Here is a 24,591-nt window from a genome sequence, read left to right as displayed (position 1 = left end):
AGGAGAACACAATGCCATAATTGTTTGACGGGATCATTAATCGGAACTTTAAGCCCCAAATAGCCTACCATGTGTTTTGTACTTATCCCGACTGCACTATATAACCCAGAAACCCACATTGCTGTCACATGTTCCGGTGATAGCAATGTGAAAATCTCAGGTTCAGTCACGCTAATAGGGTTAAGAGAGACGTTTTTACAGTTTTACCTACTCAGTTAGAAAATATTCATTGTTGTACAATCATCCTTAACAATTAAAAATACCCACTTTGTAACTTATTTGAATAACTTCATGGAGTGAAAATGTGATGTAAATGACACATTTTTGAGGTTGGAGGTTGGTAGGTTAATAATCAAGCCTTTTGTAAAACTTTATGAATTAAATAGTCAGTACTGTCAAGGTATGCCCTCGATTGGACCTTTTCTTTACCTTCTATTGGAAAGGACAGCTTAAGAAAGGAAAGTGGGAGAGAGAGAGAGGGATGATAAGTAGCAACACACCTTGGCCACCATGGTTAGGACTGAGCCTTAGTACATGGGGCTCACGCTCAACCAGGTGAGCTACCAGGGCGCCCCGAAGGTCTCCACTTTTACATTCATTTAGATTTTTTTTGGGGGGGGGTTACACTAGCCCGTTTTGATTATTGTGGGGTTGTCTCCCCTATCCCCCCCCCCCCCTGTAAATTACGCCTATGCCTCCAAAATTCAACTTTCCTCTCACACGGAATAGGACTTTTATGCATAGAGAGATGGAAGGGAGATTGCGGTCTATTTATAGTACCGTTTGTGAATTGTGGGCTAATTTTGCAGAGGAACATCAGGGACAGTTTTCAGGTGGATTTAATTGCCAAGCTGAAGACCGGGCAGGACCTCAATTGTTTTTTTCAAGAGGACAGCTCACTGCAGACTTTAAAAAGATGCTGTTTGCATGTTACTTTTTAAGGAGCTGTTTTCCTATTTAGTCCTTATAGCTAGATTCTGTTAAATCAGCAACAAGCAAGACAGACTGCATGCTCTGCTGACATTTAGCAGATAAACCTGTGATGAAAAGTGCCAGTTTGTCAATATTGTAGGTTTAGTTTCACATGGCATGAGGTGCTAAGTACTGTACCTTGACCTCATTAGCAAGTTTTTCAGGAACACCATGTAATAATCCCCTTAACACCAATTTTGCAGATTTGAGAGTGGAGAAAATGTTCGGTTTCGTTGGAGTCAGGTTAATCCCCCATGCAGAGCCTACTGTATTATTATTTTGAGGTTGTTGGCCTGAATGTGCTGCAGACTGGTCAGCCTACATTTTTAGATGTAACCTAACTCCTTCTGCAACGTTATTTTGAAGTTACACGTCACACACAGCACGGTTTTCAGAATTACCTGGTAGTGGTCCTAAAAAATGGCTTTGATCATGGATTAAATAAGGGATGGTTAAAAGAAAGGGGGGGGGGGGGGGGTGAGAGGAGCAGCACCTTGTACTCTGACAACCTTTCAAACACAAGTTGAAAGCAAAGCAGACTGCTTGGAGTGACTAGAGGAAATGATGAGGATTACCTGAGCTGACAGCCTTTAGATAGGGGACTGACATGTTCGTTGATGTATTTTCTCATCTGGAGACTGGAATCTAAATCTTTATCGCATTGTGTCAAGAGAGCAAGGTTGAAAGCTTGAGTGTTTTAACTCCTCTATCCCTCAAAGATGAAAGAGCTCATTCAGTTTTGTGTCAAATATCTGCAGGGTCAGTCTGCAGGCTGTGAAAAATTTACTCTACAACTCAAAAGTCTTACATTTCAATCTTAAAGGTCTAAATATCCTTTTTTAAAGGTTTTTGTATGGGATTTGAGTAAAAAGCCCTCAGTGCTATTCCACACATCTGACTTTCTGTAAAATATGTGCACCTTAAATTAACTTAAGTTATGAGTTTGGTTAATTCATCCAACCATCCATTCTTCCTTCCATTTTCTGTTGCAGGTCCAGGTTGTTCAATGAATAATGTTATTATGAATTATATTGCTGTGATATTAATGTCTATGAAGGTCATACATGCACTTAGTAAATCTTTTTACATTACATTACATTGTACTTTATTTAATGTGCTGAACCCTGCAGAAAGCCTATTTCTTTATAGAAACAAAGACCCAGAAGTCATATTTCTTTTGCCCTTCAACAACATGTTGCTTCCTGCATTATAAATATTTCACTAAGCCATGAATGTACACAGGTGACTTGCCTCTGGGTCAGCACCGTTGAGTCGCTATCTGCTCAGGACAGCAGCAGTTGGGTTAGGAGAGGGGTTACTTTATTTATGAGGATGTGAATAATTTACTCAGTCAGGTTCTGCCAGGGTTCACTCAGAAAATACAGACATAACTGTACCAAGCGCTAAATCTTTAAAAATCTTTCATAAGTCCAGGATTTACTGAATAATAGGCTCCTTGTATACAGTGTTTCCTAATTAGACTGCTTTGTTTCTGTTGTTTTGGTAAGGTATTGTGGTGCCTTACACAACCAGTGGCACAAGGTGATAAACTACTTGCAGTTTACCAGACATTTGATATTTAGTTTGTTACTTAAGCACATTTTGCCTGAATAACATGCTGTTAGAAGAGCAATTTATGTAGAGTTGTGAAAGATTTTACATAGAAGTGTTGTGTTGTATTTGTCTAAGGCACATTTTGTCCGAGGAAGATGCTGCAAGATTAATGCGATGTTTGCAACAGACCAGATTTGTATGGCTTGATGTACATTCCTGATTCCTGCTGCAGTCTGTCACCTTCTGCTCCATCTGAAGGATGAACTGCAGTCCCTCTCTCTCTGTTACCTAGAACCGCTATACTGTAAACGTTTAGCTCTGTTTGCTAGACGCACCTAAAAGATGTCATTTCATATTCTCTGTGCATGAAAAGACCTTCTTGGGCAACACAATCCCTTTGTCTTTGGTATCTGGGCAGCTGTAGCGGGGGTGTGTGTGTGTGTGTGTGTGTGTGTGTGTGTGTGTGTGTGTGTGTGTGTGTGTTTTGTTGCTGAGAGAATATGCTCAACTCGGTCTGTTGTGTGTCCTCTCTATTGTAAACAGGACGTGGAAATCAGAGAGATAAGCCAGCACTATGAATAAAGATCCCAAGTGGACATATGGTCCTTTTTATCCAGGGAGTCCCAGAAACATACTGAGCTGGTGAATGATACAGGAACACACAATCCAAGTGGTAAAACGCAAACAGTGTGTGCATATTTGCTTATAACTCTTGTACAGTTAGGTGCAGTGGGAGCTACAAACCGGGCCAGGACATTTGTGGGGGGGAAAGGGATTGTAGTGATATGGACTCCAATGATGGCAGAAAGACAGCTAGGATTTTCACACTCCCACGAAGAGTCTGTATGGTGTGTTCTGTGTCGTTGTCCGTCCGGAGTGGTCCGGAGGGGCCGTCGATCTTCAAAATGAACCACCGGACCAACTCGCGGAATCTGATCAGTCCCACTGCCTTTTCTGACGAGGGTCGGCCATCTGGTATGTGTGTCAGGGGCTTAATGCAACGCAAACACAGAACATCAAAGGTGTGTTGTTTTTGAGAAGCTGGAGGCAGCAAAAAGGAAAATACCGCTGGCTAAACTATCTAAAAATGGTGGCTTTGGACACCCCGTGTCTGTCTCTAGCAATGATGACGCAGTGATTAGTAAAAATTCTCTCTGTCCAATCAGTAGTCGGGGTTTTCACGTCACCTTTTGGCATCGCCTCAGCTTGCTTGGAACCTTGCTGGATGGGATACTAAAAACAGTACCTGTTAGCAGGGACCAGGAACCTTTTTTTCATAATAGAAAACCAAAAAAGTAGAGTCAAGGCAAGTCAAGCAAGTACCATGTAATGGAAAAATGCTATTAGTGCCAATAAAATCCTGTTGTGGCGGCCCCCTCACCACTGTTTGGACAAGTAGAGATCAAGGTGGTCAAAAGGGATCAAAAACAGTCTCCCTACTAACGAGCGTTCCCATGGTAATGATGATAGAGCAGGACCAAATTCCTTGTGAAAGCACCTCTTTGCCCCTACGGTGTCAATGAAAGACCTCAGCTCTAAAGGGTGTTCACTGACCCTTAGGAAATTGAACTGGAAGTAAGCAACAGGAGATTATTATAGCAGCCGCTGGCGCCTTGACCTTCAGCATTACACACTTGTGATTGAGATTAGGTTTATTTGTTTATGACTCGGTGGCCCCCTGGTTTCTCGTTGACAGTTACCTCCGGTTTGAAATTCTTTTTCAGTTTTGCAGAATGACTTTTGACCTCTGCTGGAGAGATGAACACCATTCAAGATATTCCCTTATTTGGTGCTTTTGGACCCCTCAGTCTAAGATCTCACGTAGGTGTCCCAATGGATCAAGATCTGGTTACTGTAAAAGCCATAGCATGGGATTCACACAATCTGTCACCATTTGTTGAACAATTTCTTTTATAAGCTGAAATTGCAAAAATGTATTGGTTTCAACTTCTTAAATGTCATTGTTATTCTTACTCTGTTATGATGGTAAACTAGAAATCCTTGGGTTTTGGACTGTTGTTGGTACACAAAACACCACCGTTGTAACTTGTTGAGACTTTAGAGAGATAGAGAATCAGTAGATTAGTCAATAATGAAAATAGTTGCAGTCCTAACTGACAAACAGACAAGAGGCCCATGTCATTGGAAATGGTTCCTAAACAGACAGACTTAGTACGAATATTATTTTTCATTTGGCCCAACTCGGGTCCTGGGTGAGTGGGGTTTCATTTACCAGGACTCAAGTGACCAGAACCTCTACCTCAGATTGATCATGCGATTTCTTGGGAAATCACTGTTGTAATAGACCATACACATTTGTGTTAACTTTAGTCTCGTATTGCCAGACTTACTTCCAAATCGCTGCGGAGAAGGGTCTGGCTAGTCCACACAGCATTCTGGGATGGGAGAAAAACATGCTCTGGTTTATTGGCATTTCTTTTAGCCATTCACAATTGTCATGGGTGGGCTAAGCGCCAAGCAGATCCACGGTGCAGCTGCAAAATCGCCTTGGGAAGGAACCTATACGTTAAAAAGTTGTTTTAGTTGTGCATTAGAAAACACAGATTGGACAGATAGCTTAGCTAGCTGTCTGGATTTACCCTGCAGAGATCTGAGGAGCTGTTAACCATAGTTCCGGGAAGTGGAACGTCGTGGATATTTACTGTTTACTTTGACCTGTTGATCTGGGCTGTGTTACCTGGCAAAGACTAATGACAGGGGTTGGGGTTTTCCTTGTTACCAGTAAAGACTGATGCCTTCAATACCTTCGGGGTTGACAACAGGTGGACCTTAAGGTGAAGCCCCACAATCTATCACAATCGGATTCATGGCAGCAGGTGGATGTAAGGAATGTGGACACACAGACTGCTCTTCTCTCCCTCAGTGATCTCTGTATAGTGTTACTGACAGGTGTTTCCTCTGTAAATCATCTGAGACAAAGGATGTCAGTTACAGCATTGTTGGTTGGTTGAAATATAATTGACTTAATGTGAAACCCGACAAACCAATCACTGTCACAGAGCAGATTTCTTTAGAGAGGCAGGATTATTGTACCTGGAGCTTAAGCACATTAGCACAATGGTCAAATGTAGCAACTGACGGGACAACTGCAGGCTGTTTTTGCAGTGTGTGTTTAGTTTAACATAACATGAAAAGACACTCATTCACTTTCTTGGTAAAAGTTATATTTTGTTTTTTTCATTCATATAAAAACTGAAAAATAAAATAAACAACTTTTGGTTTTTACTGGAGCTCTCTGGACTATTTTTAACTATTTTTCCCCATTTATACTATGCCAGCTAACCGTCTCTTGGCTTCATATTGAAAGAAATAGTTGGACATTTTGGAAATATAAATAAGCTAATTTGCTTTCTTTGCTGAGAGTTGGATGACAGGCTTAATACCACTCTGTACATCTAATATGAAGCTAGAGCTATGATGATTAACTTAGCTTATCATGAATCCTGTAAGACTGAGCTAGCTTTGCTCTTCCTTTTGCCTAGCAGCACCTTTTAAATGCATGACATAATATCGTAATATTTTCCTGTAGAAAAACCAAAGCTTTAAAATCACACTTGTGCCATTTCTTGGTCAGGTGGAGGGATTTTGTGGACTTTATTTTAGTAACCCCAAATACTGTAAGTGTATTTTCAAAATGTTATAAAGGGTAAAGAGAGATAACAGCAGCAAAAGGCGGGAGACAATTTAACTCTTTTGCTCCCAAGTTTTCTCCATCTGCTATTGTAGCCACGTTTTTAGCACCACAGAAGGAGATGACTCGGTGTGAGGTCAGATGTTCTCACTGTCTTATGAATTAGACATGAGTGACAGTGTGGTCCAGCTCTGAGAACCGGAGCTTGCAGGCTGATGTTGGCAACATGAGGCCATGTGTGACGTGTTCTTGATAAAATAATCATAATCTCTGGGTATCAGGTGGAAAGGGCTGCCAACTAATGGGATTACCACTAAAATGTTACTAAATTGTATTAGAGGCAGAGAGTTGATTCTATAAATCACCAGAAGGTGGCCACTGATACAGTGTTTAATACCAAGCGTTTATTATTTTTACGTGAACACGTGCAAAAGAGAAAAAAAACGGCCAAATAAATTTTTCCTTAAGGTGCTGAAGGCAATTATTACCCCATCTACCAGCTTCTCTTTGATCTATCTCCTGTTTTTTGTCAGAAGCCCCATTCATTTCTTTGTGTAGGCCATGAAGAGTATCAGATCACTGTAGCCATGTCAACTGTAGCCGTGAGTGATGTGTTGTCCTGAAACAGAACCAGTTAGAGAGAGAGAGACTGAGAGAGAGAGAGACTGAGAGAGACTTGTTGGGTTTTCCCACACTTATTTAGTAGTAGTAGTTTGGGATCTACACAACTACGCTGATTTGTTAGTTTGTTTAAGTTATTATTATAGTTATTTTTTAACTGATTCTCAAATGTGATAATTTTCTGCTTTTCTTGGTCTTACAATTAAAGTAAATCAAATATTACTATGCTTCCCAGTAGCCACTACTTTATATTGCTTTATATTAATTGACTGTATGTATAATATATAATCAGAGAGCAAAACTCAATTTCATGTTAAGGGGTATTTGCACTAGTTTCTTCTTTTCTGTGTAATTTAATATAATTAAAGTTGGATTTGTGGTGCCAATGTTAGATCAATGTTAATATTTTAAGGCTGTAACTAATGATTTATACGGTATATGTTTAATAATTCTTCAATAAATAAATATTTATTTGTTTGGTTTACAAAATGTAACAAAAAACTGAAAAATGCCCAACACAATTTTCGAAAGCCTACAGCGATGTCATCAAATGTCAAAATCCGAACATCTTTCATTTACTCTCATGTAAGACTAAGAAAAGCAGCAAATCCTCACAAATGAGAAGCTGGAATTGTGGAAAATGTGATAGGACAAGGACAACTTAGACATGAAAAGGGAGAGAAAGGGGGAATGACGTTCAGCAAAGGGCTGCAGGTCGGAACGGAACTCGCGGCCGCTGCGTTGAGGACTGAGCCTCTGTACATTGGCACACACTCTACCAGGTGAGCTACCCAGAGGCCCACTTTTCCCTTAAAATTACTGCATTTGAGTGAATATAAGGTCTTCCCAGCCAGGCATAAGCCAGTTTAAATATTAACTGAATAGATTATGAAGTAAAATTTTATTTCAGATTTTTTTTTTAAACCCCAAATAGTCACGGGTCAATTTGACCCAAAGGATACCAGAGGGTCCCAAAAGTGAAGACAATATAAGGGTCAAGCTATTTTTTCTATCCAGTAAAATGTGCTGTTTGTATCTTCTTCAGTTACTTTGTTGGATTTGCTGTTACGTTCTTTTCCAGGGTGACCTTGCAATTTAAAGACAACTTTGCCCAATCACAACTTCTTTTCTGGTGTTGTTTTGTTAATTGCGTTACACGACAGCCTCTTCCCTATGGCAACAGGTGATGTTGATCTGAATACATCAGAGACCGCCAGTTGTTTTCCATGAAACTACAGTCAGTTCTTGATGCTGATTGGCCACCATTATCTGTTCCTCTGATTAAAATCAGGAAGTGTGCCTGATTGAATTTGACTAATGGTTGATTTTAACCGGAGTTCAGAGTATAGGCCTACTGTCCCTAGAAAAGTAAATGAACAGAATTAATTAGATTAACAATGAAGTGTTGGCAGCCAGAAGGAGGTAAACAGACCATCAGACAAATAACCTATTTATTTATTTGACAAATTCACCTTTCTCATGAGGCCAAATGAGTGTCCATAGAGAATCTCTACCACTACATAACACATGACATTGTGAAATGAGACTAGTTTTTATAACCTGCAACAACTTTATCTTTCTTAGTGTCTTGCTACATGAGAACTGCTTTAGAATGAAAATGATACCAAACTGCGTAACAGAAGCTAAGCTGTGGGTGTAATGTCTCTGACCATTACACACCCCAGAGCCTGACTTCAAAGCCCTTCAAAAACAGAAAAAAATCGGATTTGCCATTTCCCTAATTGTGAGCCCCTTTGACTGGGAACCCCTTCTCTTTTGATGTGTCGCACCCCTTAATTTCCCTTCAATTCCTTTTTGTCCGTGACGACACGTGACGCATGACTACCTCTGTATAATCCTGTCCCATGTTGTTTTTGTTGCTCTCGAAGGTCTATGGCCATCACCGCTGCCCGTCCTCTCCCTCTGGGAGGTAACCTTCAAAGGCCCGGCTCAGCACGATGGACGACCAGCTGAGTGATGGAGATGGACGGAATCAAAGGACGTGCTCCCTTCATTGTGGCCAGATGAAGGGACGCCTAGCTTCTTCTAGCATTGAAATATTTTTGAAGTGGAAATACTGATCAGATATCTTCAATTTGTGCACTCTCGCAGCTTAGAGTCCATATGCCTGCTGATTATCCCTGTAATGCTTGTTATGAGTTGTCCATCCTCAACCAATGAGCCGAAAAGCTGCAGCAGCGAGTGCAGCAGCGGCACCACTTCCTCCATCACCACCTCTGACCCATCCTCTATGTCTGGACACACTCACGCCACCCTGCCTTCCCTCGGTGATGCCCCTGACACCCCCAAGCATGAAGCTCCCCCACCTCCCCCCCTGCCGCCCCCACCTCCGGGTGCACCCCCGCCCCCCCCACCCCCGGAGACCACGTCCACCAGCCACAATGTCAAGAAAAAGCGCCGCGTCCGCAGCTTCTTCTGGAAGCCGATACCGGAGGAGAAGGTGCGCGGGAAGCCCAACATCTGGACGCTGGTGGTGCGGCAGCAGCAGTACCAGATCGATGTTCGCTCCGTGGAGGAGCTGTTTGGGCAGCAGGAGGAGGCAGCGACGGGTGTACGCAGGGCGCTGTCGGCCGCTGGAACCTCAACTTATATCTCCAGGTCTCGGTCCTTCAAGGAGAGCAGCAAGGATGAGGTGAGCGGTTGACATGCTGACACTTGCGACACTGGAAAAAAAGTTTCTTTTAACACAGAAGAGAGGTGATGGTGGAGTTAAGAGTGCTGACACATTGATTATAGATCAATCCTCTTAAAGTTAAAGTGGCCCGTGTCTGGGAAATAATTTGCTGGATTTCATTTAGACCAAAGAGAGTATTATGGGATTCAAAAGTGTCCTTATTTGTGTTGTGTGCTGATTTCCCCCCCCTCCCCCCCAACCTTTTACTTACTCAACCCAAGGAACGTGTTTTACAGATTTAGGGTTTGTATTTTTAAACTTATTTTGAAAAGTAAATTAGAAATTTAAAAAAAACAATTTTGCTCAGCATTAAGTCTTAATGACTCTTAATAGCTCGGTGAAGTGGGAATAAACCAGACATTTTGCACGCAGTCGGTCACAGTAAAGATGCAGGCCTGAATCTTACCTTATAAAGCTCTGTCAACTGAAATTATCTAAAATTTGTAAATTAAAAATATTAGATTATTTGACTATATTCTTGTTTAATTTTCTGATGCTGTAATTACAAATCTTTCCAAAAATACACAAGCTTTAGAAATACAGAGTCCTGATACAAACTCCTACGTCTACTGCCATTGGGTTTTGGAAACATGTGCAAGACGGTCTGGTTTCCTTAGATTCTAAACACACCGCTGACAGGATCAGAAAGTCCCAGATTCATAACCATACAGTGCTAGGGTGCATAGCTCTACCCCGCTCCCACTGAATACAGGATTAGGATATCCCTGCAGGGGCGAGTTAGGTTACCATGCTCAGTTACAGCTCCTCTTTCACTGTAGTAAATGAGTTTTGTTCATAAACAGAACAACAGCATGCTTGCATCATTATGGACTCCTGTATATTAACATGTGAACTGTAAAGCAAAACCTGCGTGAGGCGTAGTAAGACTCATGTTCCAGAATAACTCACCTCGAAATCTATTGTCCCAAACCTTGTGTCATTATCATGGTCACATGGGCACAATATATAATTATTACAACAGTCCAAAACCCATTTTATACAATTTCTAATGATGTTAAACAGAAAAGCAGCAAATCTTTAAACCGGAGAAGTTGGAATCAGTTGATGGATATTGTTTTGCCAATTATTGTTCTTTCAAATAATTATTTTAGCACTAGATACATTATATTTTTGGGTATAAAGAAGTTGATTTAAATGTTTAAAAAAAACAAAAAAACCTTTGCTTTTCTCCACCTCCCCTGTACTCACCGTCTTTCATTCAAACCACAGAAGTTTCTAATTGCTATTAGAAACTTCTGTGGTTTGAATGAAAGACAAGACCTAATTAGGTCTTGTGAGGAAGGCTTTTTAAAAATGTACATACTGTACTGTCACCTGTTAAAGGAAGGCAGTACAAGCCATTGTTAATGAAGGAGAAGTGAGCCACGTGTGAAGTCCCATAGGGCGACTGTGGGTGGTGGTGGGGGCCTGTTCTGTAGGTAACACACAACAACAACCATGAGTTGTTAGAAGAAGGGAGGGCTGTGGGTACTTAACCCAAACTACAGACATTCATGTATCACTGCTTTCATCTGTTTTCAGATCAGCATCCTTGACTCCAAGAGAGGGATGAATGTGGGCATTTTCCTGAAGCAGTTCAAAAAGTAAGTCTTCCACCTGCTTCACTACCTGAGGGAAGAGCTGTGAGCTCAGTGGAGTACATGGCAAATAAAAGCACAAACATGAAAGAGGAAATGTCTTAGTAAGCCTCCAGAACAGCTTTGATGCTCCTTGTTATATATTCTCTTAGTCTCTGAAGTTGTAATTCCCTCATTTGGTGTTTTAGTAGCTTTGTGTCCTTTTCTGTGAGTCAGTTGATGACTATAACAAACAATAGACACATCATACAGACAGACACAGTATTCAAGGTACAGTTGGTTGGCTGTTCCCTAAATATCCAGCTTACTCTGTCGATCACTTGTCCTCACTTTATTACCTCTGCCAAGGAGGTAATGACTTCAGTTCAGTTTGCCCATTTGGTTGTTTTTGTGTTTGTTTGTCAGCAGAATAACAGGAAAAACTACTGGCCCAATGTTCATAAAACTTAGGGAAGGGTGAAGCATGGGCTAAAGAAAAAATCCAATAAATTTGAGAGCATATCAGATATACCGGGAAGATCCACAGATTATTTTTCACTTTTGTTAACATTAAGGGCATTTGTTTTGCATTCATTTTGTGTCTTAATAAGCGGACAAATTAGTTCCTAGGAAAATTTGCACTGAATTAACATTGTGAGAAAGGGCATACTTTGGCGGAGGTCTGCACTCTCCGAGTGACCATCTAGTTCATCGATGTATACTTGGTGACGGTCTGAGCTCCAAAATGTCATTGTAAAAGTGAGTGCACATTATCAATTTCTCAGGATGTACCACTGTTCGTGACGTGACGTGTTTTACATCACCCGGCAACGGTTGCTTCGCCAGAGGGGGTAGGTAGAGCTAACGCAACAGACTCGCTCTTCAACTGCCAACTGACTGACTGACGTCACACTGTTCAGATCTCTGGGAAGTGACTTCCAAAACTAAACCTGCAATTAGCGCTTTTCACCATCAGTGTTGCCAAAGATAACATAAGCAGACATCTTTTGAGATTGTAACAAGTCAATTTTATTTACATAGCCCAATATGACAAATTTTCCTCAAGAGGCATTCCAATCTGTACAGCATACGACACCCTCTGTCCATAACATCTCGATTTGGGTGAGGAAAACCTCAGGAAGAGCAACTGAGGAGAGATCCCTCTCCCAGGTAAACAGAAGTGTCGTTTGTAAAGAATAGACCAATAGAATAAAAAGACAGTATGGGCAATCAGGATGACAACAGTATAGATGGATTGTAAACATATGATGAAAGAATCCAGGAGAATGGTGCACTGTTACACTACGGTGGGTGGCCTTGCATAAAAAACAGTGCGTTCTGATATCACAAAGCTATTTTTTAGATGAGAGTTGGTGAACGTGAAGTGGTTTCTCCTCTGATTTATCTGTGTTTTTCCTTAATTTGTCACCTGTCTGCAGATACAGTATAATCCTGATATTTCTGTGGGAGAATGTAATGAAAATCAAAGTGTCTAGGAGGAAGGATGGTGGTTAATGTATGTACAATTTGGCAGGCTATTTGGACAACATGAGCAGGGTTGTGATCACACCGTTTTCTCTATGGCCAAAGAACACTTAGGAAAACATATTTGATCCCAATGTAATTTGAGACTCTGGAGAAAGGGAGTTAAACCGAACACTTAACTGTTGTTATCTTACTTCATGAACCACATTTACTACAGTGTGTTTTAGCTGGTTACGCAGTTGTCTCGGAGATATGACAGGAAGCACTGACAAACATTCCCACTTTCATTTTGGGTTTTAGTGCCTGACAGGAAAAAAATACATGAAAATCCTTTGTAACTGAGAGAGATTAGGGTCAAAATATGTGTCAGTTATTTAATTGACTTTCTTAGTTCTCCATTGTTTCATATGTGTTGGTTGAGGATTATCTTAAGATGTGTTTGACTGGGCTCAGTATTGTGTTACTTTAAGTTGTCTGGAGCAGAGTACAAAAAGTGTGCTACGTATCTTTTTGCTTGACAATGTATTTGCATGGCTCCCCACTGTATTTTAATGACATTTGACTGTCAGCCATACTGCACTCAGTATGAGCAGTGACCTAATCACAGATAGTGTTTTGTTTTTGTGAGTGCCTTTTAAGCTAATATGTATTTATCCTCTGTCCTATATATGATCCTCCACACTCTCATACTTCCGTTTTATAAATGCTTTGAGCCAGTGTTTACGATATAATTTCATCATTCGGCATTCAATACATTTTGGCACAAATTCAGCATGACACTCTTCTAGTGTAACAGAAAATACATACAATGGATTTGCAAAGTAGGTTTATTTTTACCAATGTAAATTTCCATTTATTCTTTAAACAATATCCTTAAACAGGTGTCTCCTGGATAATTTACTGATACTTTAGGTTTGTGTTGTGGCCATCGGTTTAAATTGTTTTAACCTAGTTTCTGGGAAATCTCTTATCATCACTGTCCATTTGCTGTGTTGAATGGCTCTAAATATACAACACTCATGAGCCTTAGTTGCTGTTGCTATGGAGAAAATACCAGGACACAACGCCATACTCAACAAATACATGTCTAATGCACCCAGATTTCACAATGTGACTATAGTTACTTATACTATACTTTAAAAGTAAATAAATAAGGAAGACAGTTACAGAAAGAGAAAAAAACTAAAGCTTTTTACAAAGTGATGTTTAGCTTTAATTCTTCAGCATTACACACACAGCGCAACTTGTAGTTGATTCCTCTTGTTACGTTTTCATAACAAATGCTTCGAGTTTTTGTTAAAGAAGGAGATGTTTTCTGGCACTGTTGCTCAGCTTTTGGACTCTATCATTTAATCAAGATAGTTGTATGTCTATCCGAGCTTTTTTAATAAAACTGAGACTGTTTGATGCCCCTTGCAGGGCAACAGTCTCAGTTTTATTTGGCTTGAACAATAATATCTCATCCTCTACCTCCCTCCCTTTACAAATGCTTTATCTTTATGTCAGTTTTCACAACACCATTTCAAAGAGCAGATTTAATCATGCAGCAATCCATACATTTAAGCTAAAACACACACACACACACACACACACACACAAGGCTCTTTTATAGTAACAAACAAGTTTTCATTCTGTTCCAGTTTACAACTCTAACTGTGGCCTTAAAAGTTCAATAAACGTTTATTTGAATATATAGGAGTAGTGAAAGCCTCATAAGGGGATATTTATGACAGAACTACTGTGCTGGGTTACATCATATTGTAAGGTGTTAGCTTACTGGATATTGTCCATGAAGGCTTTACAATAGTCTTTTTTATAGCAGAGATGTAATTGGGAATTGTGTTACAGTACTACACACTTGGGTGTAAGAAGACATGATCAAGAGTATGTGTTAAACTGGGAATGCCATCAAGAAATGAGCAATGAAATACAGTGCCTCTTTAAAAACACTAGGGGGGGCTGGCTTTAAAATACAGGACCTTTGCTATTTATCATTACATTATATTAAAATGAATGTTTTGTGTTTCAGGTCCAACAGATCCATTGTTGAAGACATACGACAAGGAGAAGGAAAGACTTATGGAGCAGAGCTGCTCAGAGACCTACTGAAGCTCCTGCCTGACGCAGAGGAGGTCTGTGCTTATTAATGTCTCTGTGGCTTTTAGTGTTTGAATCAAAGACCAAAACTGATGATAAAACACAGTGAATGTAGATAGAAAACAATGGAGCCTGCTGAGCTTCATCTCTCTATTCCCCCCCCCAACAGATCAAGAAACTTCAGGCGTTTAAAGGAGACCCAGACAAGCTGACACTGGTTGATTCCTTTATGTTCCACTTGATCCAGGTGCCTCGGTAAGTCCATTTCAATGGTGTGTACATAGTGTAGTTTCAGTCAAAGGGGAATGTGAAGTCACTAATTTGACAGTCAATGAAAGAAGAAAGGCTTTGTACTGTATCATTTTGTGAGGATAGAGTTGCATTTAGTGGGGACTTTCCTGTGAACCGCTTTCCTCATTCACACGTGTTCTTTTAAAAGTGTTGTGTTTGCATCTATTCATTGATCTGGGACAAATGTACATTAACTGACCATTTAAACTGTAATGCACCAGTGTTTTAGCAAAGATTGGGTAATTGCTGCTGCATTCTCTTCCCAAAGTTTTAAAATTACCCTACCTGCAAATATTTGAGTCTCTCATATTATTTATAGTGAGTTTGGCTAAAGGTTTTCACATTTATGAAATAAGTTTTGGTCTTTTTTTACCAAGCGTTCTTTTCTGCCACACTGGGTGATTACCCATTAAAGTATGATTATTGTAATGAAGATCACTATTGGGGGTATGGTGGAGAAGTAATACAATGACTGTATAAAACAAAATACTTTGCTACTAATAAATCAAGTAACTTTTCTGGCTTATGATTATCTGGAGGTGCATTCATCATCTCCCACTGCCACTCGGCCTAAAAACAAGTTATGCACAATCAACAATCCCTCCTATTTCCCCATCCTGAAACATTCCACTGTGAAAATAACATCTAAGCTTCTCTGCAGAACCTCAACAAGTCCTTGAAAAGTGCTTTGTCAACTCCCATTTCCATCTCATCACAACCTACAGAATGAGATTCCCCTCAGATCACACATTTAACGGCTCTCTGCTCCGTCCCCCGACAGGTTCGAGCTTCGGATTGAGGCCATAGTCCTCCGCGAAGAATTCTTTCCTTCCTGTGCTGTAATGAGCCGCGAGATCGATGTCGTCCGTGTTGCCACTAAAGGTATTAACACACAGACTCTGCTGCCTACACACACACACACACACACACACACACACACACACACACACACACACGCACAGTTGCATGTGCTCAGACAGGTGACCCAGATATTTGAGCAGTCAGGGGTGCTGCACAAGAAGTAGAAATGTGTCACCTAGATATGCTGATGTGGGGACAGAAAGGAAAGACGAGGCTGTGTCCTTCATATACTGTTGGTTGACTAAATATATAAATAATACATTATTTATATTAGGACATTTGCCATAAAATTTAGCAAAAGTTGATAGTCAGCCTTTATCAGTCTTGCTATAGAATGACGGCAACAGAAAGTTGTGCCGTTTTAAATAGCCTGCAGTAATGCTAGAGGCTCTGTGAGGCTGTACTTAGGGACTGTGGTACTGTGGCTAACTGCTAACATTAGCATGGCAACATGGCAGATAACATAGGTAGATAATGTTTACTGCGTTAGAATACTAACAAAATTAGCAGTAAACACAAAGTACAGCTAAGGCTGATAGGAGTGCCACTTATTTTGCTGGCATTTTATTAAGGAGAGACTTTATTTAGAGTAAACAATTACAATAAATAGAGTTTTGAGAAGAGTCTTTGGTGCTTAGAACATCCTGTCCTAGGATATTTAGGGGGGTAGTGATGCTGTGATTAGTTCAGGATTTGCGGCTGGGGACGGAGTTCCTATATGATAAAGACTGGCGGTTGAGGAGGGTTGCATCAGTTTGTACGGAAATTATATAAATAATTGACTGTAGCAGAGAGGAGAACAGTTTGTCAGCAACAATACAATTGGCTAAGAGAGATTGTGGCGCAGAGTAGAAGCCAGAAAGAGAGAGACAGAGAGATTTGGGAATGAATAAGTGTATAAAAGGAGTCTTCCTGATGGAACTTTTGCTAGGCTTCATTTGGCAAAACAATGTACTGTATACCCAATGATAGGGCGATGAAAAGTTGCTTTTTTTGCAACCGTCAGTTGTGCCTGTTTCATTTTAGCTGAGTCACACGGTCTTCCACTCTTTGGTTTATTGTATTGTTCTTAAACCCTCTTCTCCAGTACCCTGACCTTTTCACTGCATTGCATAGCCATCAGTTAAACACTGCATGGTGACAAAGGAAGTTGAACTTTTGTGTCACAATTTATTTGAAACTTTCAACAGTATGAAGCGTTTATCCTTACTGTAAGACTATAGGGGCAGCTGGTCTAAAATGACAAAAATACATTTCCGGTAACTTTCTATAAAGTAAGATATCATTCTTACTGCTGAACAGTGTTCTGTGTGGTGGTGCTGGTACATGAAGGGGAAGTAGTGTGTAATGGGCTCCTGTGATCTGCTCTGGGTTCTCTTAACTGAGGTTATATTGATCTCATCCTATAGAGCTGATGAGCTGCGAGGAGCTTCATGCCATTCTGCATCTGGTGCTGCAAGCTGGAAACATCATGAATGCGGTGAGTGCATCGGTTTTGTTCACTTAATGCATAAACATCAGTCTCATATCTGTCATTATTTTATACATTTCCATTTCCAACAACAAAAATTCATAACAAAGTTATTTAGGTGACACAGCGCTTCAAGCCTTTTCATTCCTACTGAGGACAAATTAAACAAATATATTGGTTAATTTAAAAGACAAAAGACTAAGTCATTTCCTTAACCAGCTAGGCAATGTTGTTTTTGACAATTGTTAGTGCATCTTTATCTTAGTTTAGGAAGAAGGCAGGAAACAACTAGCATGGTTCAGCCAGCACCTCTAAAGTTTCAAAATGAACACATTGTATTTTGTTTGTTTATTGACACAAAAACTGACGCCTAAAATGAACAGTTTGTTGCTTCACAGAAGCTTGTCGGAATATTTCTTAAGCGACCTTTGTGCTAAGCTTACCACCTCCTGGTTGAAGCTTCATATTTAAAGACATAGCTGAACATTTTGGGAAACACGCTTAATCACTTTCTTTGCAGGGAGTTAGATAATAATATTGATGCAACTTTAATATATGTACATTAGTCATAAAGCTAGATCTAGGAGAGAGTTAGCTGAAAAACGTGTTGTGCTCTAGTTTATTTTGTTGAGGTGTTGGTAGGGTGATTTTCTAACTTTAGACAGAGCCATGCTAGTTGTTTGCCCTGCCTCTTGTCTCCCTGCTAAGCTTGCGCTAGCTTTAGTGTGTACAGAAAAAAGAGTGATATTTCCTAAAATGTCGACCGATTCCTTTTATAATGCCAGGCTTAGGCTATACTTGAAGATCAGTTCATTGGGATTTGTTAATTTGGCAAATATAGAATATCCCCAGCTTTATCTTGCAACATCTTGCTATGTTTCTGTCTCTCTGTGGTTCACAGGGCGGCTACGCAGGCAACGCTGTGGGCTTCAAGCTGTCTTCCCTCCTCTCATTGGCTGACACCAAGGCCAACAAACCCGGAATGAACCTCCTGCACTTTGTTGCCATGGTTAGTGAAGGTTTCAGCTTTAAAATGTGAGGCACGCATTACCATTAGGAGATGCACTATTGTATTGTATGTAATCAAAACAGTAAAGTGGGCATCAGAAAAATGACCATGTCAGCTAGGCCTGCACGGTTAATCGTTATAAAATCGCGATCTCAATTCACCCTGTTCAAGATTACATTTTTAAATAACTTTGATTCTCATTTCATTTTATGAGCCAACTGCATCACAAACTGTACCACTTTCTTATGTAAGTTTTAAACATAGGCCGTATAAAATAGGTTTTAAAGAGCTTCCAAGCTCTGCAATGCTCTCCCTTCTCTTCATTGAAGCCTCTATGTGTACAGGCTGTGGTGATGCTCATTGTGCTATAGGTGCCAAAAAAAATCCATGTTTGGTACTACCAATTTGTCTTGTTTTGTCATGGTCAAAACAATCGTGGCAGAGAATCGGGATATCAAGTCTAAGCAAAGAAAATTGTTATTCATATTTTCCCTGAATTGTGCAGGCCTACTGTCAACACTTCTCTGACACAATGTCAGCATACAATTAAAAGTTGAAAGCTTCACATGGCTTCTGTTTGTTGCTGGGTTCCTTATTGGGTTGCATTAAGTCAAACCTCTAGTCTACTGTGTTTACAGGCAAATGTTTCAGTCCAATAACAGGGAGTCACTTTTTAGGCAAAAGGAATTCGTTTTATAAATATTTATTAGTTATAAATTGTTCAAGGCAGTGGCGCTTGAGTAAACAGACCACAGGAGGGCGGTTGAAGAGCAGATGGTGACAGGAAACAGAAAAGAGCCAAGAGAGGCTAGCCAAGCAATTACATAATCAAACAGAGAGTGGTCCTTCACACTGCAATGGTGCCACTTCATCATGTACAGCAACAAACAAATTGGATATATATTGTATGATGTGTCTCTCCACACAGGAGGCAAAGAAAAAAGACGAGAACCTGCTCAAGTTTCCAGAGAAACTTCAGGATGTCCAGAGTGCATCAAGGTAAACCTTTCAGCATGTACCACCCTAAAAAAACGTGGCGTTAATTTGTCAATGCACTTGTATCTTGACTGTATAATTGGGAGTTATAGTATCAAGCAGTCCAGAGGGAATCTTTTATTCCACCAAAGGTTGTTCAGTTTCACCAAACCCAATTTGGGTGTAGCATTGGTTAAAAAAACTGTTATTCGCTGACAGTACTACTGGTCCTGCACCCATCACAATCCGAAAGAGTGAGGAAAAGGGCTGTACCAGCTTCATATGCCACAATAACTCCAAACGCAGTGGCATCTGATAACCTAGTCATAAATTAATTTTAACTATGTAGTACTTCCATGTTTAATTTCTGTGTTCTGTAAATGACCAAAAGTGTAAACAACCATTTGATCAAACTGAGGTTTTAACATTTTATATAGCTTTGTATTGCTGAATGGACAACAACATTCAGCCTCATTCCTTAGGCATACATCTGACAGTAGACATCTGTTCAGTACTCTGAGAGTCATGTTTGAGAGTCCTGTTCAGAACGCTAGGTGATGCTGCTGTCTGTCGAGCTCTGTCAGCTTCCCAAGGTCATCTCTGTGTAGAGACAGTGCAGCTTCTGCACCAGAGAGCCAAGATTACCCCTCCCTCCCTCTCTCAGGATATTAGAAAGCATTTCTCACAGCAATCCTATCTTCCACCTTTAACAGATGACAGCGCATTCAAAATAATGCCGTCAGGTCCTGTCACGCTTAGCAGTATTATGTGGACAAAATGATTATTATGGATGTGATCATCAAAATGGTTTCTAAACACATTTTCCTGATCTGAATCCGTCTGCTGTAATGTTTTCATATAGAATCTCAGTGGAAAACATCGAGTTGGAGTATTCCTCCTTATATGTTCGGACTAAATCGCTGGAGGAGAAAGTTCAAGGAGACCGGGAGCTAACGCAGCAGCTGGAGCCCTTTCTGCAGGTGAAGCAGCAGCAGCAGTGGTTGTATAATATGTTATATACACAGACACACATACAGAACGTTGGGTCCAGGCCACTGTACATTACTGGCACTGCTGACTCAAGTGCTATAGCTAATGACACTCATTAAAGTGTAATAATAAAACATGTATGTGCCCAATGTCTCAGAGTTCAGCTGAGACCCTTCAGGACCTAAAGAGACGCAGGCTGGATCTGCGCAAAGAGGGGAACGCGCTCATAGACTTCTTGTGTGAAGACAAGGACACGTTTAAGCTGGACGAGTGCTTCCGTATCTTTCAAGACTTTTGCAACAAGTTTAAGAAAGCTGTCAAGGTCAGTTTTCATGAAAGAATAATTGTAGATTAACAAGTGGGCCTCATTCCCTTGGGTAATAATAACCCAATAAGCGAATTGCCGAGATCTGAGACAACATCAACATCGCTAAAAAAAGGAAGTCAGACTGGTAGGAAACACAAGGAGACAATTACACAAGTTTTAAAGAAACCAAGTTATCCATGACATCCATCGTCATCCGCTTATTTGGTGTTGTGAGGCGGGGGCAGATGCTCCAGCAGAGGATCATAAACTTCCCTTACCCAAACCACCTAAACCAAAGCACTGTGCTGTGTGGTCCTAGGGGTGTGGATTGCATCAACAAACACGGTCCGCTAAAATAGGAGAGCAGTTGTGCATGATACAAGACCAATGTTAAAATAAATGGGAAGTGAGTGATTTTTCAAAGTAAAAAGATGCCTGAAATGTTAATTTCTTTCCAGTTCAAGTTGATATTATTCTCATTTATTTTCTTCTGCCTCTAAACACTTTCTCTTTTTCTTAGGACAACGCGGACCGCGAGTTGAAGGAAGCAGCCAGACTGCGTCGTCTGCGAGAGCTGGAGGAAAAGCGCTTTGCTTGGTCGGCCGCTGATCCGAGCAGCGGATTTGGTCGCAGCAGCAGCGAGAGTGACGTGGGGATGCTCACCAAGGAAGGCCTGCTCGACTTCTTCCAGCAGAGGTCTCAGAGTCCGCAAAGCCCGATGGGACGCTCCGCCAGTGCCCGCCGCCACCGTCACACCATGACCTCCGTAGCAGACCGAGAGCTCCAAGGATACCTGGAGCTATTTGGAGGCACTGGGAACCCCACTGACTATTCCAAGTTTAACAGCCTACCTCGGCCGGGCCGAACCGTGCAGCGCAGATCAACCCCCTGGATCTTAGTCCAGGACAACAACCGTGAGTTGGGTTGCGACAGACAGGTGGAGTCCCCACATGCAGAAATGGAGCCTATGAGCCCATTGGCCAGGTTTTCTTCCTCTGGGCTAAATGATAATGAGCCGTACAACAACAATCAATACTCATCTGTATCCGAAGGCAGCGCTGTGCCTCGTCCCTTATCTGTCTTTCAGAAGCCCGCTAATCTTCCCAACCCAACAATTACCAGCCACTTGAATGTTAGTGTGGAGAAGCACACTTTAGTTCAAGGTCCACAAGCTTTTGAGCTACCTAGTCCAAACAATAACAGTAATCCTCTGCACTTTGTCAACCAGGGGGATGTTGTGGTGACTGATTTGGAAAAGGAGCGACGCTCACCTCCCACAAATCTGGACATCCTCCTGCATAATAACATTTTAGAGAGAGGAGCAGATCCCAAAGCAGCCTGGCGAGGGGAAGTAGATCATTCCCCACATGCTGAGCTCTCTCCTGAGACAGAGAAAGAAGAAGAGGACAACAGCACAGTTTCATCAACAACCTGTGATACCCCCCTCCCATTGGATACCTCTGTATCCAATAAGAAACCATTGTTTTATATACTAGACTGCACAGAAACGGACTGCTCTGTCACCTCGGATTACTCTGAGGTGGAAAGCTTGTCTCTAATAAAAGAGGGGCTTCATTTCAGAACAACTGACTGCAAGAGATCCGATCAGGAGAGCCAGCTAGATTCAAGCTCCCTTTCCTCTAATTTGGAGTCCATGTCTCCCATGGACCAGTCCGTTTCCACCAATGAGCTTTTGGCGCCAAAATCTGTGGACGCAGCATCCATGACCCCATCTGCGACCACAGACGAGTGGGATACGGAGAGCTGTGACACCGCTGAGGGGAAACAAGGTGTGGAGAAAGATGCGCAGAGAAGCAGCAATAAAACAACGCATACAAAGGCCAAAGCTAACAAAGCGACAAAGTGCAGCGTAAGTCGCGCTGTGCGAACGCTGACCAGCAGCGAGAGCCAAGGCATGCGGAAGGTTGTGCCTATCAGCAAGCTTACGAGGACAGGTAGCAGGAAAGGAGAGAGACCTTTGGAGCACAACGGTGGAGAGGCACGCCGTGACCAGAGCACCCCAGCAAGAGGAAGGAGCGAGAAGACCACAAGACCTCCTCGACACTCCAGTCTGCCTCCGGATGAGTCCAAAGCTCAGAGGGGAAGTAGCCTCACAGGCGGCGCCTCCAGATTGGCACGTGACTTAGCCCCAAGAAAGGCTTCCATTAGTAAGCCAAGCGCCAAACCCCTGAGGAATATTCCCAAGCCTGCACCTGAGGAGAAGATGTGCCGCTCCACCATGAGAGCCCTGGCACAGGCCCAAGCTCAGGCTCAGGCTCAGGGTGGAGCTTCCTCTGAGCACAGCAGCTGTAACACACTCACAAAAAACACCTCCGATACCCCCAGCTTTGCCCGCAACACGGTAGCTTTTACTTCTAGGTCCAGGAAGGATCTGGGCCCCCCATCTGTCCCCTCCACCCCGTCACGCAGCCCCTCGCTTCTAGGTCGACAAACACCGGTGAAGCAGAACAGGTTGTCGCCCACAGTTCACACTAGTGAGGAGCGTCCCCAAGGGACAAACCTGCGACGGATTCAAAGTGTGAAAGCAACCAGCCGCAGCGCCTACCGAAGTGAGACTCCCCCACCCCCTGCTACACGTGAAGATGTTCGTAAGACTAGTAGCTTTTCTGAAAAGTCTGTCCAGTCTAGAGACTTGGTGATGCCCAGCAGAGTTGCTAAACCAAGCTGGAAATGAAACAAAACCTAGTGGAACTTAACAAAGAAAAGAAGATAGGAGAGACTTCGATGTAAATTGATATTCACTCTTCTTCCCCTTCTACTGTGCATTCTTGTCTTCTCATATCATGCAAAAGACAGGAATCTGAAAGATATTTTAAGCTATCTCACCCTAAGGTCCCTCTCACAACTGATTCTGTATCAGGTTTATGAATTGCAAAGAGCAAGATGCAATGAACTGTTTCACGTGTTCCTGTTTTGTTGCTATTGTTCAAACAATTTCCCTTTTTATTTTAGGGGGGGCATTAACTAAACTGACAAATGGCAAATAGGTGTTTTTACACAGGAGCCTCTTTGCCTGCTTAGCTGTCTATTTACTGTATATGCTTGTGTCTGTGATGATGTTGATGTTGAACACTACTGACTATATGATGCTGCTAAGTAGCTCCCGACAATTTGAGACTGAGTTTCAGTGTCCGTTTCATCCAGGGTTACAATAATTGTTGTACCTACACTTGCTGCTGTTAAGGTGTCTTATATTTTTTTGGTACGTTCTACTGTAGAGCATCACACCATTTAATTTTTTTTGCTTGATACCTCAGAAAGATCGCAGTGGCCTTGTACTGGCAAAAAAATTAGGATATGTTAATTTGGCTCTGCATGATGAAGATGTAGATCTGATAAATTTAAGCTGCAATGTCACTTTTTTTTTTACAAATCCCTGGTATAAATCATATTACTACAATATATAAGTCAAAGATTATAAGCCAGTGTATACCAACTCTGGTAACTGTTGTACCTTGTGTATGTAAATGTCAGTAGTAGATGTGTTAGAACTCCTCCATAGTATCATGAAGTAGATGTGCACGTAGGAACTTTTTCCTGTATACTGTTGGCTAATACCCGATCAACGCTAATGCTTTGATAGAAAAGCACTGAACGTGTCTGAAACAACACTGACATAGTCATCAGTCACATGATTGTTTTGACAGCCTGGTCTAATGTTTCTACTGTGAATGTAGTCACCGAATATGTTCTCCAGGCCTGTACCTCTCTTGACAATGTTAAATTGCAACAATAACTGATCATAATTCAGCCTACCCCCAGTTTGTGCCTTTGTTACATTTGCGTTACAGAGCTAAGCAGCTTTTAGCCTGAAAAATCTGAAACCCAGAAGGTTGTCTAACACTGGTAACACTTACTGCTGTTTTGAAGGCACTTTCACAATCAGTAAAGACTCTTATAACTAGAAGGGCACTTGGAGAACACAGCTTCCGCCAAGGCCACGCCTTATCTCGCAATGGTGATGGGAGTAAATATCGTTTGTATTTCCCCTCCTTTCCAACAAGTAGTGCTTT

At 41.5% G+C, this 24,591-nt stretch overlaps 1 protein-coding gene and 1 long non-coding RNA gene across 2 annotated transcripts; one reads left to right on the top strand and one right to left on the bottom strand.

Annotated features, from left to right (window-relative positions):
- Window positions 1–504: 504 nt before the first annotated feature.
- LOC117954315 lies at window positions 505–17,444 on the bottom strand. The gene is made up of 3 exons (XR_004658798.1): window positions 17,435–17,444; window positions 12,124–12,131; window positions 505–581 (listed from the first exon to the last, which is right to left on the bottom strand). It is a non-coding gene; the product is annotated as an uncharacterized LOC117954315 (long non-coding RNA).
- fhdc1 (FH2 domain containing 1) lies at window positions 8,694–24,328 on the top strand. Its single transcript, XM_034887570.1, has 11 exons — window positions 8,694–9,452; window positions 11,037–11,098; window positions 14,586–14,688; window positions 14,823–14,908; window positions 15,726–15,826; window positions 17,215–17,285; window positions 18,178–18,285; window positions 19,214–19,284; window positions 20,123–20,240; window positions 20,408–20,572; window positions 21,078–24,328. The coding sequence occupies exons 1-11, from the start codon at window positions 8,946–8,948 to the stop codon at window positions 23,250–23,252; spliced, it is 3,567 nt and encodes a 1,188-aa protein (XP_034743461.1). The 5' UTR covers window positions 8,694–8,945; the 3' UTR covers window positions 23,253–24,328.
- Window positions 24,329–24,591: the final 263 nt, after the last annotated feature.

The sequence above is a fragment of the Etheostoma cragini genome, chromosome 2 (assembly GCF_013103735.1).
Source record: "Etheostoma cragini isolate CJK2018 chromosome 2, CSU_Ecrag_1.0, whole genome shotgun sequence".
Taxonomy (NCBI): domain Eukaryota; kingdom Metazoa; phylum Chordata; class Actinopteri; order Perciformes; family Percidae; genus Etheostoma; species Etheostoma cragini.
This window is presented reverse-complemented; position numbering and strand designations above follow the sequence as displayed.